General features: G+C 43.0%; 1 protein-coding gene and 3 non-coding genes across 4 annotated transcripts; all 4 read right to left on the bottom strand.

The window, feature by feature from the left end:
* Positions 1–936: 936 nt before the first annotated feature.
* Positions 937–12,164, bottom strand: LOC131456568 (mitogen-activated protein kinase 11-like). The gene is made up of 12 exons (XM_058625013.1): positions 11,882–12,164; positions 5,753–5,882; positions 5,598–5,656; positions 5,247–5,358; positions 4,628–4,657; positions 4,173–4,220; positions 3,974–4,088; positions 3,812–3,883; positions 3,382–3,461; positions 2,748–2,826; positions 2,364–2,537; positions 937–1,756 (listed from the first exon to the last, which is right to left on the bottom strand). The coding sequence occupies exons 1-12, from the start codon at positions 11,992–11,994 to the stop codon at positions 1,683–1,685; spliced, it is 1,086 nt and encodes a 361-aa protein (XP_058480996.1). The 5' UTR covers positions 11,995–12,164; the 3' UTR covers positions 937–1,682.
* A 567-nt stretch (positions 12,165–12,731) lies between these two features.
* trnal-cag (transfer RNA leucine (anticodon CAG)) lies at positions 12,732–12,814 on the bottom strand. The gene has a single exon. It is a non-coding gene; the product is annotated as a tRNA-Leu (tRNA).
* A 959-nt stretch (positions 12,815–13,773) lies between these two features.
* trnaq-uug (transfer RNA glutamine (anticodon UUG)) lies at positions 13,774–13,845 on the bottom strand. Its single transcript has one exon. It is a non-coding gene; the product is annotated as a tRNA-Gln (tRNA).
* A 1,860-nt stretch (positions 13,846–15,705) lies between these two features.
* On the bottom strand, positions 15,706–15,788 carry trnal-cag (transfer RNA leucine (anticodon CAG)). Its single transcript has one exon. It is a non-coding gene; the product is annotated as a tRNA-Leu (tRNA).
* Between the last annotated feature and the right edge of the window lie 259 nt (positions 15,789–16,047).

Genomic DNA, 16,047 nt, shown 5'->3' with positions numbered 1-16,047 from the left:
TCTGCAGCTGCCTGGTGGTGAACCAGATTCATGTCTGCCCCAGATTTATAACCTGTTTATCTCCTTAAAAACCTCTTGTTCTGTTGTTTATTGCATGTCTGTTTCTGCCTAAACCCTTTAGATGACATTTGGTGTCTTTCGTTGTTGTAGCGCCGGTCCAAATAGAAGCTGACAGTTTAAGTGCTGCATGTGGTAGAATGCATTTAACCCTAGATTTTAACTTTGACACAGAAGTTGTGTGAGAACCACACTGGAGGAGTTTGAGCTCTTGACCTTCACTCTCACTGACTCTGTGTTTGAACATAACCTGATTATTTCCACCTCAGCAAAAGGTTTGCCAAAAGAAAAAACAACAACAACAACTCCAGTCTGCTGCAAGATGAATACCTCAGTTACAGTGGGTAATAATCTGTCTATGCATTAAGATCAAGCTGCATATACAAACGTCACTGCAATAAACAGGAAACTGCACTGCAGCAGCACTGAAATACTTTTAAATGAGGTAAATGAAACCATTGATCCTTTCATACTGCGGTCAGTAATGACAATGTGGTTGGTTTCCTTTACGATGCTCAGGCATAACAGTATGAACACTGAGAAGAAGGCGAGGAAATCATACGTGGCTGCCCTATGTCAAAACCTCAGTCAAAGCATTTGTCCAGTCATCGCTTGGACAGAGCTACGACCTGTGTATGAGAGATTCTGTAAACTGTTTCCCACAGACGTATTGTAAACGCAATTCATGGCGGTGAAAAAGACACGACAGAGAACTATGTAAACCTGATGGTGCGGTGCCAAAGCCATCAGCTCAACGTGTGCATTACAAGTGTAAACACAGACCTGCAGCACAGTCACTCTGTCCCCAGCTTTGGCTTAAATCAGCAACCTTGCTAATTAATAGCACAGTTGGTGTTTTATTATTCTGCAGGCAAGAAATAACAGTTTCTGTTTCTATATAACAATGGTTCCTGTGCAGAAATGATGGGTAGACACGTTAAAAGTGGCACACGTTCCTGGTGATGCGTCCGTCTCTGACCCTCATAGTGCTTTAATACCAGTGCAGCAGATGCAGTAAGCAGTTTATGTGGTTATAGGACAGTACCAGTAATATTCTGCAGTAATAAATTGCACAGACATCATGCAGGACAGTGCAGGCTGTAAAGTGTTTCTGTGGCATGACACGACATCGCAGCAAGCCTTTAAAAAAGTGAATTCCATATATGACTCCTTGTGGCATTTGTTATAATGTGGACTGAAGTGCTTTGGAAACTCTAGTGTGCATTTTTTCGTCGTCGTCGTCGTCTTCTTTGCTCCCGACACCGCGTAAACACAGTCCACTTCCTTAAAGCTGCTGCCTCATATGAATCCCCCGCATCGTCTGCGATCCCTGAAAGAGCCGAACAGTTCCTCATTTTGCCCTTGCGAAGTAAAAACATGGAGGGGGGGGGGTGGGGGTGAATTTGCACTGGAGAGATGCAAGACTTCTTGTAATTGTGACGTGTGCATCGGATCCTGTGGAGGCCGTCCTTCCCTGCTGCTCAGACGAACTCAAGACAGGCAGTCAAACATAGTCACACTGAGCAGGTGGTGCCACAGTCTTTCTCCCGCTCACTTTGTACGTGGTCCTTCTCTGGGGGGGGGGGGGGGGTGGAGGGGGAGGTTGAGGCAGAACAGGACGAGGCTCACTGCTCCGCCTGAAGGCTATCGGTTTTACTGCCAGGTGCTTTGAAGCTGTTCACTTCTTCAAATACCAACTCTATACGGAGAAAATGTGAAGGATCAAGTGGGACATCAGCAATGTTAGGAGTTGGGATAATGTGTCGGAATAGTGAAAGTACCCCTTTTGTCATTGTGTTAAAACACAAGATAATTGCATATTAACTGCATATTGCAAGCAACTGAATACTGTTCACTTCAAGTTCCCCTATTCAAACGTCTATGAGGGTAGCCTTGGGTTGTGAATACTAAAGTGTGTCTGGTTTCAGTGTAAACAGCGCTATTATACCTACTCTGAAACTGTCACGGCTAAGATGCAAACGATGCAGAATTATCCACCATGACACATAATATCCGGGGCGTTTCACAAACCATTAAAGTCCCTGCTGCTGGAATAAAAAGTCATCAAATTTGATGTTGCAAAGGGTCATCTATGAATATCTCATGTTCCTTTGGCGGTGAAGTCAGCATTCTTGCAACACTAATGTAAGTTAAAACTCAGTATACTCCCTCACGTGAACTCCTTCCTGTGCAAATCAAGAAGTGCAGCACTAACAACGTCCATAAAAGAAATATTCAAGGACCCGGTGTTACCGTATGACATTAAACCATCTACTTATTGTGTTACCTTCAAATTAAAGCTTTACCTTTCCATTCTTCTAGAGTTCGGTCTTTGCTCTCCAGCGTCTGGTCGTACAGCGGTGCCTCTGGCTCGTCGTCTGGATCGTGGTACTGTGCGAAATAGGGGTGGGACAGAGCCTCGCAGGCCGAAATCCTCCCGTCGCAGTCTAGAACCAGCATACGCTTCAAAAGATCGACGGCTGTCAGCGAAGAACAGAAACAGGGAGACTGGTGTAAGAGGGCCGCGACATGAGCGGAAAACAAGTATAAACCAAAAGGATCAAGTACAGCGTGGATTCCGAACTTACAACACACACAGAGAGAGCAACTCGAGGTTGAACAGCCTCTGTTAATAAGCCTCAAAATTGAATTTAAGAGTCTGATAATCCAATCTGAAGAGCCGCACCCACCTAGTGGATTTGCTCCTCTGAAGATCTTTTCCAGGTCCTGCTGGGGCATGAAGGGCAGAGACTGGATGTACTTCTGTGCCTGGAAACAGAAATCAGCTTTCAACCCGTGGTATGTGACGGTAGTGCATCCGTCAGTGATCAATCGCCCCAACTCTCACATATTGACTATTCAATCCATAGTCATGTCTGTGGAATGATTACTTAGTCCAAAAATGAATGTCCTTCTTGAATTATGTTGGATGAAGAGCATATTTCCCCTAAAATTCCATTTGTTTTGTTATTTTTTACATATAATACTAACCATTTTTGATGGAAATGGATGTAGGTCAAGCAGCAGAACTAGGGTCTAGACTAGATTATTATTGTATTTTAAAGGTGTGTTTTCATGGATTTAATGGTGATATGAAGACACCCAAGGTTTTTGACCTTTAACACCGCATCAGTGTGTAATTAATGGCGAGAATCTTGAGAAACTCTTTCTTATGCCTAAACATAACTACATTCCTAACCCTCATTCCCTTTAAAGCATTTTGTTATCCTCTCCCCAAACTACAATTAAGAATGGACTTAACCACATTCTTGTTTTAACCGCCGTTTCCCCAGCGCTGCCTCTATTCACGCTCCCCTCCCTTACATGTTCAGAGCAGATCTTCTTTAACAGCTCGGGTGTCGGAGTCCCCACCACCTCCATGATTCGCTTCAGCTGGTCAATATCTGAAGAGGGTTGAGGAGTCAAGGGGCCAATCGAGATTTGTGAAAAAAGTCATCAACCTGCAGGGTTAGGCTCATCCATCAGCCCAGACGGAAAATGTACGTTCTGAACACAGTCGAGATTCCACTGGTCTCTTGACAGAGCACGACACGCAAAGACAGACAGGCAACATCTGGGATAAGTCAGCCCTTTTCATCCCCCCCCCTATTCCACCCCCCAGTTGTCCCTGTTGATGCACCTCCCTTTCAGAAAGGCCTCGAATTGTGATGCAAATCTAAAAGGAATCTGCAGCCACAGGGCATTTTAAAGCAGTAATGGAAGGTTGAAGCTATGCCATGCTAATAGAGGATACAGTCAGTGCCAGGAAAAAGGACTTTCCCCTTCAGTAGCTCTCCCATGATGCACCCCACGGACCAAATATCAACTGGAACAGACATCAAGAGGTTGAATCATTCATCTGACATTTAATCAGTGCCGTTTAATGTGTAAAAATGAAGCTGAATCAGAATCTTACCATTCTGATTGTAGTGCATCCAGTTCAGCATGATCTCCGGCGCTCGATACCAGCGGGTTGCTACGTACCCCGTCATCTCATCATCCGTCTGTCTGGCCAAGCCAAAGTCAAGAATCTGCACAACAGGTATAGTGTTTGTAAGAGATGGGGCTCACGCCACTGTGAGGTTTGCACATTTCACTTTAAAGGTTAGTCTTACCCTCAGCTCGCAGTCCTCATTCACTGCAACATTGCTTGGCTTGAGGTCCTGGAGAAGCAGTAGGTAAAGCATTGTGATTAAAGATGGAATCTCATCTGTTTGTAGCTGTAGCTGAAAATACACTCACATAGAAGCATCAAACTTTTTATACCAAGTACCGTAAAAATATATATATATATATATATGTATATACATTTACATTTTTGTTATTTGTTCCATTTTCTAAGATTTTCCTCTAAGTACCACCAGAGGAAGCTGACACTAGTCGTACACCACAGTTTGAGGCCCATGGACTTATGATATATCCTATCACCGTGAAACCCCTGTAATAAACAGCGCCAGCAACCAGAGGAAATACTGGTTGTCTGTTGTTTTTTTTTTTACTTTGAATCACGACAACAATCTCTTGAACTTAATGGTGAAAATGACAAGAAGAGAAAAGAGGAGGCACTCACTCTGTGGATCAATCCCGCTGAATGGATGTACTGTTTGAAGGGCACAAGGGTGGAGCAGGGGGGGGGGGGGGGGGGGTGGGACAATGGGAGGAAACATGAGAGAGCAGACTTAAAGAAAGACAGGCATCATAAATGCAGTTCACTATATTAGCCTCCGGGGAGAGCGTGTTGATGTGGACTCATGCAACATAGATTTGTGGTTTCCAAATTCTGACAAATAGATTGCAGACAGGCTATGTCCACACCAAGCGTGGAGTACTGCAGTGATTCACCACGGGGAGTTGAGGCACCCCAAGGGTGTGTTTAAGTGTTTAAGTGTGTTTAGTAAGAAAAAAGATTTCTCAATGAGGTTCAGAAAAGTATTTATTGCTCAGATCACTTGATCCATATTATGCTGAAAGGTTATTATGGATTTTTTTTTGACAATGCCAAAAAAAAATATCCTACCAACTGCACCGAATCAGTTTAAAATATTAAAAAATATTAATCATTATGCAATAGGTAGAGAAATGTATGAATGAATGTTTGGTACGTTAGGGTATACTGTTTGCATACTAAATGTGCACTGTGCAGCATTTAGTATGACATGCAGCACACGACTCACAATGCAGTAAATTACCTTGAGTCCGCGAAGGAGCTGGTATATTAAGAACTGTACGTGCTCGTCTGACAACCTCTGAAATTTGACGATGTTGTTGAGGTCTGCACCCATCAGGTTAGTCACCAGGTAGCTGGAAGAAGGGAGAGCGTATGCATAAGTGGGGAAGAGGGATAGAGGGATGGGGGGTGTAAATGGTGACGTTGCCATGGCAACTGTCAGACGTCTCCACAAGCCTCAAATCCCCCTGGATCGCTTCAACCAGACAACCATGCCCTTTAATAACATAATTTTAGCAGTTCTGGTGAAACGTGGACATGTGTGTAGGCTGTAGTAAACATCCAAGGGATTAAAAAAAAAAAGAAATCCTACAGTTCATTGAAGTCCTCTAATGTTGCAGCAGGTGTGAAGACGTCCAGCAGCCCAATTACCTACAGAGACAGAGACAAGCAGAGCTGATCAATACCAGAGCGGAACCATATAGAGAGCTGCGTCAGTCTCAGGGTATTTTTATTTGGAGCACTAACATTCTCGTGTTTCATGTGCTTGAGCAGCCTGAGTTCCCGGTATGAGCGGCGGCTGTGGATCAGAGACTGAAACGGCCTGGACAGTTTCTTCACCGCAACCTTCTGCCTTGACACCACATCGTACGCTGAACTAGAGAGAGAGAGAGAGAAAGCAAAAAAGAAATACCTTAAAGACGTTAGGGAACGTACATCAGCATACCATAATTATTGTTTACATTATTGTGATATGTTGACATGAAAGATGGCACAAAGCTGTTGATCATTTACAGACGGATGGAGTAAAATATGATAAAAAATTATAATAATGTTTCTTTTTGAAGTCAACATAAAGCAACTGTTCAATACAATTAGAACACAGTAAAGAGAAAACTGACTGCATACAATGTCGAATAGAGCACCTAATCACAACATACATGCTAGTAACAAGACAATTTGTCCAAAGACGATTAGCTTAGCAGACTGAAAACAGGTGGAAACAGTGACTGTGGTTCTGTCTTTAAAAAAAACTAAAAAAACAAATGCTATCGCTCTTCACACTCACTCAAAAAGTTGTCAAAATACATTTATTTTTATACGTAACATCACATGCCTTATTAATAGTTACAGTTACTTCCGCAAATGTCAAAGTCTTTATGCTAGTTCAAGCTAGCTGGTTGCTAAATTAGGCTAATTTTACCAGACACTCAGCACAGCTCCAATTTATTCATGTCATATTCATTTGCACGTTGTGCCAGCTCGTGATAAATGTCTGAGACTAGAGGGACATGACAAACTGACAGAGGAGGAAGTGTACAGAGAGGATGGAAAGAGTGAAAGAGGATGTGGTGGAAGATGACAAGTGAGGACGTCAGATATTGTTAAAGGGCCACACTTCATTTCACCTGCCTCTTTTGAAATGTAAATGTCACGCACACACTGATCCAACACTGTGCCTACAACCGCCCCGTAGCTCCTGATGCCGCCGGTGTCTTTTTCAGGCTTTTCAACACGTGCATTAACTACAGCAACAATACGGTCATCGGAGAGCGGAACAGGCTAAACAGGAAGGAAACGAATTGCGAATTGAGACATTTCGTAGAGCAAGAAGAAGAAGTGAAATAGTGACTGAAGAAGAGCGGAAATTTAGATGTAGAAGTGAACAGTGAAGACAGATTTCTTCTGACAAGTTTGTGACACCTGAGTGAATTCTAACCACTTAAGGGTCAATCCTCTCTTGTTTTTCGGTGACAGGATACCATAAGTCCAAGGTTCTCAAACTGTGGTGTGTGTTCCATCCAGTGGTACGCAAACTTCCTCTGGTGGTACTTGGAGGAAAATCAGAAATACTGTTCTACTGTATGGGGGTATGTGATCAGAATGGAGTTGAGGAATTTTGACCATTACACTCTTATCTTGATAATTCACAATGCCAAAGTCTGAAGTACGTGAGGAAGAGGAGGATGAGAGAGCACATGATCTCAAAAGTCCTACCTACACCACTGTATTTTAACGTTGGCCGTAATGCTGCTACTTTGAGAGCTCCATACTTTCTCATGTGGTACTCGGTATGAGACGTTTGTCAATCACTGCCATAAGTGACGCAATAACCTCCCTCATCACGTCTGACAAATATCTGTAATGTCCATCACTTCCCACTCTTCAACACCTTGTGTCAGCAGAAGATTTGACCTGCAGTTTCTGGCTGTTTGTGCAATATATCTCCTGTTTTGGTAAATTCTGACATATCACGTTGCCTGTATTGATTACATGCTTGAGTAAACTGCCCTCTTGCATGCTTTGGCGCATCCATGTGGATCATCGCCCTGCTGACAGTCCGGATGTCCCCTCTGGTCTTCAGCCAGTTTCCGCCATCTCCTCCATCTGACATCAAACAGGCATCACTGCCTCACACATACCTTCCTCCCTGCCATCTTCCATACATGGGTCTGACCGTGCAGCTCTCTGCACACACACACACACACACACACACACAGCTCGGCCCAGGCATTGATTTCGCTCTACAGTTTTTGCCTCAGTATTTTTTTGGATGGATCCAGTTTCAAGCCAGTACTAATATAAAATGTGAGATGATTCATTTTTCTTACTTGATGCTTTATTTATACACGGTGGAAAGAGGGAAGTGACTTTTCAATCCCAGTTTCTAGCTATTATTAACTCCAATCAGAAGGCAATTACCACATGAATCCATATCTGTAATTAGCATGTCCATATTATTTTTCATCATTATTCATCTGCAGTTACATTTATTTATATTTTGGTCTAATTATCTTTTTAATAGTATAAAACCTTGTGTGTTCTAGATGACTAATTTTTACTAATTTTAATTTAGACACCAGTGGTGGGATTTTTCTACCACAATTACGCGGTATAATCAGTTTTAACATTTGAACAATTTCGGTCATTTTCACCGTTGTTGAGGTTATTATTCTTAGCCTCTATGTGATCTTTGTTCACAGAAACAATGTAGCATTATGTGTACGCTACATCCTTCATCTAAAAACAGGCTCTGTCAAGCAGTACTATCAGACCTGACCGAGGGAGCGTTTGTGTGTATACAGTGGCAGTGCAGGGCTGGGCGGGGACAGAAAGTGTTTATCCAGTCAAACTGCTTTTCCGCAGCAGAATTTACTTCAGAAACCTTTCCGGGACGCTTCTTTGTGTTTTCTGTCATACTTGTGTTGCCTGTTTATCTTGACATCACTCCCTGTGTGCGGCACATCTAAACTCAGCTCTACTGAACAAAACACAGATTATCAGCATTGTGTGAACCCATTGGACAATGGTTTGAATGAACCGTAAGTGACGTTTTCTTATAATTAAAAGTTACGCAAGTTACAGCTTTAAATAGAAGATGTTTTAATTTAAACAATAAATAGTTTCGGTGCTACACAAACTTCGGCCTATACCTACAAGCTCCAAGACGATTTTTAAGATGCACTGCTCGTCATATCACGCCACAATTTCTATGAAGCATCACATGCCAGTTGATCAAATCTCCCGTTAAAAAACCTGACAAGCAGCAACATCACACTTTTGTCAGCATTAGACAACAGAATGTGTGCCAAACATCTGTGTGATTGATCTGTGAACAGTGTAGTGCAGATTTTGAGCCAATGTTCAGTCTCAACTTGTCCAAAATTGGCCCGGTTTTAAAAACAGCTCCAAGAAAGAAGCATGAGAGAGAGAGATTATCCAGTGGTGAATGACAGAACAGTGAGTCCAGGTTGGACCAGAGAAGTGAGGTGTGTTTATTCTGCCAACCTCTTTTGTCTCATGACTTATCAAAATTCAAGTGGCGCTGTGTGTTAAATTATGAAACGAGCTTTATTTGTTATGTTGCGTGTCTCTTTGATCTGTGCTTAGTCTCTCCACAGTCATTCCTCACTAATATCCTCTCATACACTGACTGTTCTATCTTTATTTTCAAAACCTTGTGGTTTTTTTTTTTTCCTGCCTGTTCCACATCTGCCATGACTGATGGGAGGATATAAGTTCTTCAGCTCTTCCAGTAATGGATTATATGAGGCTGGTCAGATCCTTGACCTCGGGGCTCACAGTCTCGAGAGGGTTTTGCCAAGAAATGAAGCAGCATTCTGAGAAAAACGATGAGAACCGATCTAGGGAACATCTCAAGAAGTAGCCTGTGGGACTGACTAGAACCCCCACATCATGGAAACGCACACATACAGATGTCATACTCTATGGCCCCCCCATCCCCCAGCCATTTACTGACCATGAGAAAGTCAGCGACAATGGCTTGGGATCAGGGTTAACAATGCAGGGCAGGAGCTGGGTGGTGTGTGGAGGAATGTCTTTTGTCCGTGTGGATAATTTCAGATGGAGTTTTCACCATAGAGGGATTTCACCAGTGCCAGCATTCACCATTATATGATGTTCACAAATATGATGCCCAAAAACCCCCCAACAACTTCCTGTTTGCAGTGCCACCATGTAATGGTTTGACTGTAAGCAAAAAAGAGAAGCTGCAGTCAGATTAAACTTATGAATCAAACCGTTTCTCGGATGTAATCGTAAAATTGTTGATTATGTGCCATGATTGTTGACGCCATGTTGCTTGGAGCATAACTGTTTGTCTTGGCAAAGGCGAGTTTTTTGTGGTACGCTGAAAATAGGCCTGAGCTCCAAAAATGTCCATGTGCTGTCTCAGCTGAGGGCAAAGTCGCGATCCAGATTCTGCTCCGTATACAGAGTTTTTAACTCTTGCGTTGGTGTGAGTGACGCATTAAAGCTACAATAGAAGCAACACTTTATTATGCACTCGTGTAAGAGCTTGACTCATCAAGTGGAGCTGAAGTAAACTCACAAAGTACCTGACTTAACATCTTGACAGTAAGTCAGCTGTTGGGGAGGAACCCTCCTCTCTGAGGACGCAGGACATGGCAGTGACTGATGTAGATAAACAGGCCAATGTATGAGCTCCACTTCACTGTCTTGCCATAATATGAGTGCATACTGATGAAGACAGACAAGCATAGTGGTTTCTCAGTGGTTAAGGAGTCTATACTTGTCCATACTTAGTACCACAATAATGATTGTACAGCAGTACTACTATTATTCTACATATACTGTAATACAAAATCATGTGTCATTCATATTGGTTTTTTGTTGTTGAACTGCCGTTTACATCTAACATCCATTGTAAATCTGTCCACATTGGATGGGATTGGATGTTGCATCTTTTCCAAATTGTACAACCCGGTGGAAATGCTAAATGCTCATCCATCAGCTCGAGACTGAGTCTAATGTGCAGGGGAATGGATCACCATCTACAGTAAGTGGCTCCTAGGAAGGCACCATTCCACCTGGATGATAACATCATGGCACAAAGTGTATTCGCTCTTAAAGCTGTAGTGCAAAACTGTTATTATAAACAAATGTCTGTTACATTCATTGTCAGATGAATTTACACAATTATGATCCTAGTCTAGATGTCATGTTACCTAGCAACATTGATTTGTAAAAAAAAAAACACCACTGCCAGTGTATACACACAAACCCTCCCTCTGGGGGTCAGGTCTGATAGTATTGCCAGCATACAGTTACGCACTGCAGCTTTAATTACCTGTGTTAACCAAACACTCCATGTCTCCTGAAGGTAACCATCACCCTGGTAATAACAATGTAATGAATACTGACATTTGGTGGTGGAGGTTACTATCACCATGGCAACAGGCATCCCACCATCTGTCCACACTGATCTGTCTAAAATCAAAGCAAGAAGTGCCTGTTGCGAGGTGGATGTGCATGTGTGTGTGTGTGTAGCATCGTCCTCACAGAGGGGCGTACAGAGAGGAGGGAGCGTGGACGCCCAACTGTGCAGGTGTGTATGCAGTGTCCATCGTGGTGCATCCACCGACTGTAGATGTGCATTATGGTAAACAATGACAACAGCTGTAAATAATGTGGGGAAAATTGAAAATTATTGTTGAAGTCATTCAATATCTGGCAACTCCAGCCACTGCTTTGTGTGTGTGTGTGTGTGTGTCTCAGATATTACTCATGTTGAAGGGACCGAGATCTGTTTGTGGGGAAGCAAGCCCCCATAATGTAAATGATTACATTTTAAGGTAAAGACCTGCTGTATGGTTAGGATGAGGTTAGAGTTAAGGTTAAGGTTAGACCAGGATAAGGTATGGTTAAGGTTAGAGTATGTCCCCACTCTCCAGGAAATGAATGTAAGTCAATGTAATGTCCTCTTAAGTCAGAAGCCCGTCTCTGTGTGTGTGTGTGCGTGGAAATTCCTGCACTTGCATTCTGCAATTTCCTGCAACACGTATAGTTCAGTGGGTGAAAGCTGTGTCTGTCTGCCTGCCTGTCTGTCTGCCGGTCTGACATCAGCCACACATACACAGAATCACATTGAATGTATTTATATTTCCAAACCCAAACCAGTCGATGCAGAGCCACTGAGTCAACAGTCTGACAATAGACCTGCGAGTGACGACAATGACGAGATTAAAACGCCCGTGATCAGTTAATACAGTCTGATTCATCCGGACACAGCAGACACCCGTGCGTTGATGCATCATCACCAGTGATCGGTAAATGTTGTGGCGGAGCAGCCTCGCCCCTCTCTCTCCCCACACACACACACACACACGTACTCACCACACTGATCCATAGGCTCCGGAGCCCACCGGCGTCAGGTTCTGGTATCTCTCCGGAACCTCCCACACAGTCTTGTTCAGCTCCTGCCGGTAAAATCCCGGTCTGGCGGACATTTCTTTCGGAGCGGCTCCGCAGCGAAGGCTAGAGGAGGAGGAGGAGGAGGAGGCAAACCAGGGAGAAGAGAGTGGAAATGAAGTGGAGATGTGGAAGAATAGAGGAGACGGTAGATGGGACTGGAGGTGTGGGCCGACGTCTGTCTGACAAGCTGCTGCTGCTGCACTCACCCCACACACACACACACACACACACACACACCCCTTCTCTCTCTCTCTGTCGCTCTCTCGCTCGCTCACTCACACACACACACACAAACTTGTTTTTACACCTTAGTGAGGACACATCATATTCATAATGTACTCAAACCTTAACTCTAACCCTAAAACCAGGTCTTAACAATTTAAAGTTGTGGGGCCCCACATATATTGTCCCCACATAGATAGGTTTGTACCTTATTTTGGACCTCAAAAACGTGTAAATACAAGTACTCACACGCACATGTGTTTTATATCTTATGGGGACACATCCTATATGCATAGTACCTTAGCCATCACAAATAAGTGCCTAACCTTAAAGGAATACTTCACCGATTTGCATTTAGCTTTGTATTACTAGAATATTGGTATTATTTTTTGAAAAATGGTGCTTCCCAACCTCAGTTTCCCCTGAGTTGAGCAATATCTTGAGTCTTTTCAAGAACACATTCCACAATGGGAGAATCATTTCACACGACAGGTAACATCAATGCCTATTATTTATGGTACATCAGAAATTTGTGGATGAAAACATTTACTGTCAGAAGTGGGATTCGAACCCACGCCTCCAGGGGAGACTACGACCTGAACGTAGCGCCTTAGACCGCTCGGCCATCCTGACTGAGCACACTGTAAAAAATATTGTATTTCTCCTCATAATGTCCAGACACATTCGGTGAATTCACATTTGCTAATGATGAATGAATTAATAATAATTTAAAGAAAAAAACAAAACAAAACACGTTGATAGTCACAAACTAATTGGTCACCACTGTTCTAATTAAGAGACAGCATTTAACAAGTGGTCTAAGTTGAATCTCTGTGCCTTTAGAGTCCAGCACATTAGCCACAAGTTGATACTTCTCGTTTCTCTGGGAAAGCATTTCCCTCTACTTAACCTTAAAACACCAGAAAACAACACAAAAGTGAGGTTATTCTATGACGTGCCCTCATTCACTTCACAACTTGACTCAGGTGAAACTAATAACAGAGCTGACCCAAGGCATAAGCGAACTAAACGGCTGCTTAGGGCCCCGTGACCACCAGGGGCCCTGCCCCAAGAGCAATAAAAAAAAATTTAAATTATATATATATATATTATTTTTTTATTTTTTGCATGGGAGTGATGACACATATCAGTGTCCTTGAGGGGAAAAAAGCAGTGTTTGTGTGTGTGCGTGTGTGTGAGAGAGAGAGAAAGAGGCTGCCGCTCGGTCCTGTCATGTTGTACAACTGTTGTTTTATTTGGTTGCGTTTGTGTGCGTGTGTTTGTATGTGTTGCTACAGTGAGGATGCGGATATGGCTCTGCTTTATTTATTCCTCTATTTATTTATTTATTTCTGGTGAGAATCTAGATAGATTTTAGACTTATTCTCTGATGTGTCTCTCAGGTGACCCTAACGATCCCCATTCACAACACAGGTGAAACTAACAACATTAAAGTGGGTCAGAGTGTGAACGACCTGCATTGTTCAACAGAATGACCCTCTTGACATGCATCCAGCCTACAGGGGCTAAACACTATGAGTTTTTTTTGCTACTCCCTTTGACCTGAGCCATATTCAGGATTGCTCAAAGACAGGTTCCACCGAGATTTGAACTCGGATCACTGGATTCAAAGTCCAGAGTGCTTACCATTACACCATGGAACCACTGTGAGCTCTCCAGTACAGTTAAAGGTGACAATGAATGCTTGTATCACACATATATGTTAGTTATGGAGGTCTACTTACATATATTAACTTGTTTTCATGGTTAAAAACCTCCTAGTCGCTGCAAACGAGCCGATCAAAATATCTCCTCACTGACGCTCTCGTCAGCCGCGCTGTTTCAGACCAAAATCACACCCCCAGAACGTGGACTGTGTTGTGATTGGCCAGCCAACGAGAGCTTTCCCACTGTCCTGTGATTGGCCAGGTACCTGGAAGTGACGTAATTGGTAGGCCAGCTCTCAGATACACAGCTCCCCCTCTGGCACGGTGGATGCTCTGCATCTCAGCAGCTACAACGAGAGTAGTTCTTCTTCTTCTGCGGTTGAATGTACGCAACCGGATGTGCCCGGACTAGTGCCCGCACCAGGAGGCGCTACGGTGGTGAGAGGAGTGGTGAGGATTTCTGATGACAACATTAACATACGGAAGTGCCGATCCGCTTCGCGGAGCCCAGGAAAACAATTAAACCCTATTTTCTCAGCAGTGGCTGAACTGTTTGTTCTGAAACTTTAGGGTTTCATAAACGAGGTAATGACGCAGATACACACACAAACGCAGCGTTAATTGGAGCTTCCGGTCTATGTCGCCAAGTTTTGTTGGCCTATGGATATGGGTCTCGGTTTGGGCGCAAGAAGTCTCACACTTAAATCCTGGACAAGCCCTTCACGGCACTATTTCAACTATACATGTCGTCCTTACTAATTCATGTTCTTTGTGATTGTGGTGGTATTGCATATATAAAGTAGTAAACTCTTTGAACCTGTGAACCATGATCAATGGGTCTCTTGAATGAAAGATCTACACTGAATGTGAAGTTAAAGACGCCTGATGGTTCAAATGGTTAGTCCTGAGCAATAAAGAGATTGAAGAGAGATTAAGGAAGTTCCGTATTTCTTTGGACTAGTGGTAAGATTCTGGGTTCAAATTCCAGACAAGCCTTTCACACAGAAGTGTTTCAACCATGAAGTTTGTCCTTGCCAAATCGCACGTTTGAAGAGTGTGGAGTTCAGTAGTTTAATTTGTGCCCCACACCAGTGAGCAAACACATGATATGCAGGCCAAGGAGCAGAGTCTTATGGAAATGCGCCATAAGACTCTAACTATCAGTCACCTACAATGCTGCCCTCTTTTCCATTCGGGGTCAACACTCAACCACTGAAAAACAAAAGGTTTACTCCAACACATTAGCAGACTATTGGCGTATTTCCACCGGCTCTACTCTTTGTAGATCACTTTAAAACTACTTAACAATCCTAAAAACGTGGGTTAATCTCCAACCACTACCAGGGAAATCTCTATATTTAACAGAGGAGTCTGGTGTATTTAGGGACAGCACCGCCGATCGCGGGTGGCATCACAGACCCTGCTGCTGTAGTCTGTGGAGTAGGAGGCTGTACTCCGGAGAGGTGTGGACAGAAATCAAGCCGAACAGTGCCAAACTGTAGATAAGTTAAAACTACTTAACAATCCTAAAAACATGGGTTAATCTCCAACAATTACCAGCAGTCTGGTGTAAAGTCACTAGTCACTCGTTTGTGTATGTCGCGCAGCCGTCATTAACATATGGACACAGAAATAAATAAATGTAAGTGAACAGAAATGTAGAAATAAATGTAAAGCATTTATTTATTCCTGTATTTATTTATTTATTTCTGTATCTATTTTTTTATATATATACAGTATATATATATAAGTCAGGTCTCGTCCTCCATAATCGATATCCAAATACTTGTGGTAAACTGGAAATGTGGTGCACTCTTTCGGTAGTGTTTAATACTGTACAACATTCGAAAATGACTTTGTCAGAAGTGGGATTCGAACCCACGCCTCCAGGGGAGACTACGACCTGAACGTAGCGCCTTAGACCGCTCGGCCATCCTGACTGAGCACACTGTAAAAAATGTTACTATTTCAACTATAACCTGTATTTACCGTGGTGACTGATTTAAATAAATACCCTGTATATTCGCAATTGATAATAAAATGATATATGATGATATTATATCAAATAATTGGTGAATTGAAAATGAAATAATAACCACTATGTGAGTACACTCCTGGCAAAACATGCATGAGCCACACAGTAAACATTACAGCTATGGGGCGCCGTTTGTAAAGCGGCTCACGCTGAAAATAACAGCA

This window comes from Solea solea, chromosome 3 (assembly GCF_958295425.1).
Source record: "Solea solea chromosome 3, fSolSol10.1, whole genome shotgun sequence".
Lineage (NCBI taxonomy): Eukaryota > Metazoa > Chordata > Actinopteri > Pleuronectiformes > Soleidae > Solea > Solea solea.
Note: the sequence above shows the minus strand (reverse complement) of the source record. Positions and strands in the feature narration are given on the sequence as shown.

Coding starts and splice junctions, on each gene's coding strand:
- LOC131456568 (XM_058625013.1), bottom strand. CDS start 11,994: ATGTCCGCCAGACCGGGATTTTACCGGCAGGAGCTGAACAAGACTGTG. Junction 5,657..5,752: donor AGCACATGAAACACGAGAAT/GTTAGTGCTCCA, acceptor CTGTCTCTGTAG/GTAATTGGGCTGCTGGACGT. Junction 1,757..2,363: donor AACTCTAGAAGAATGGAAAG/GTAAAGCTTTAA, acceptor TTCTCCGTATAG/AGTTGGTATTTGAAGAAGTG.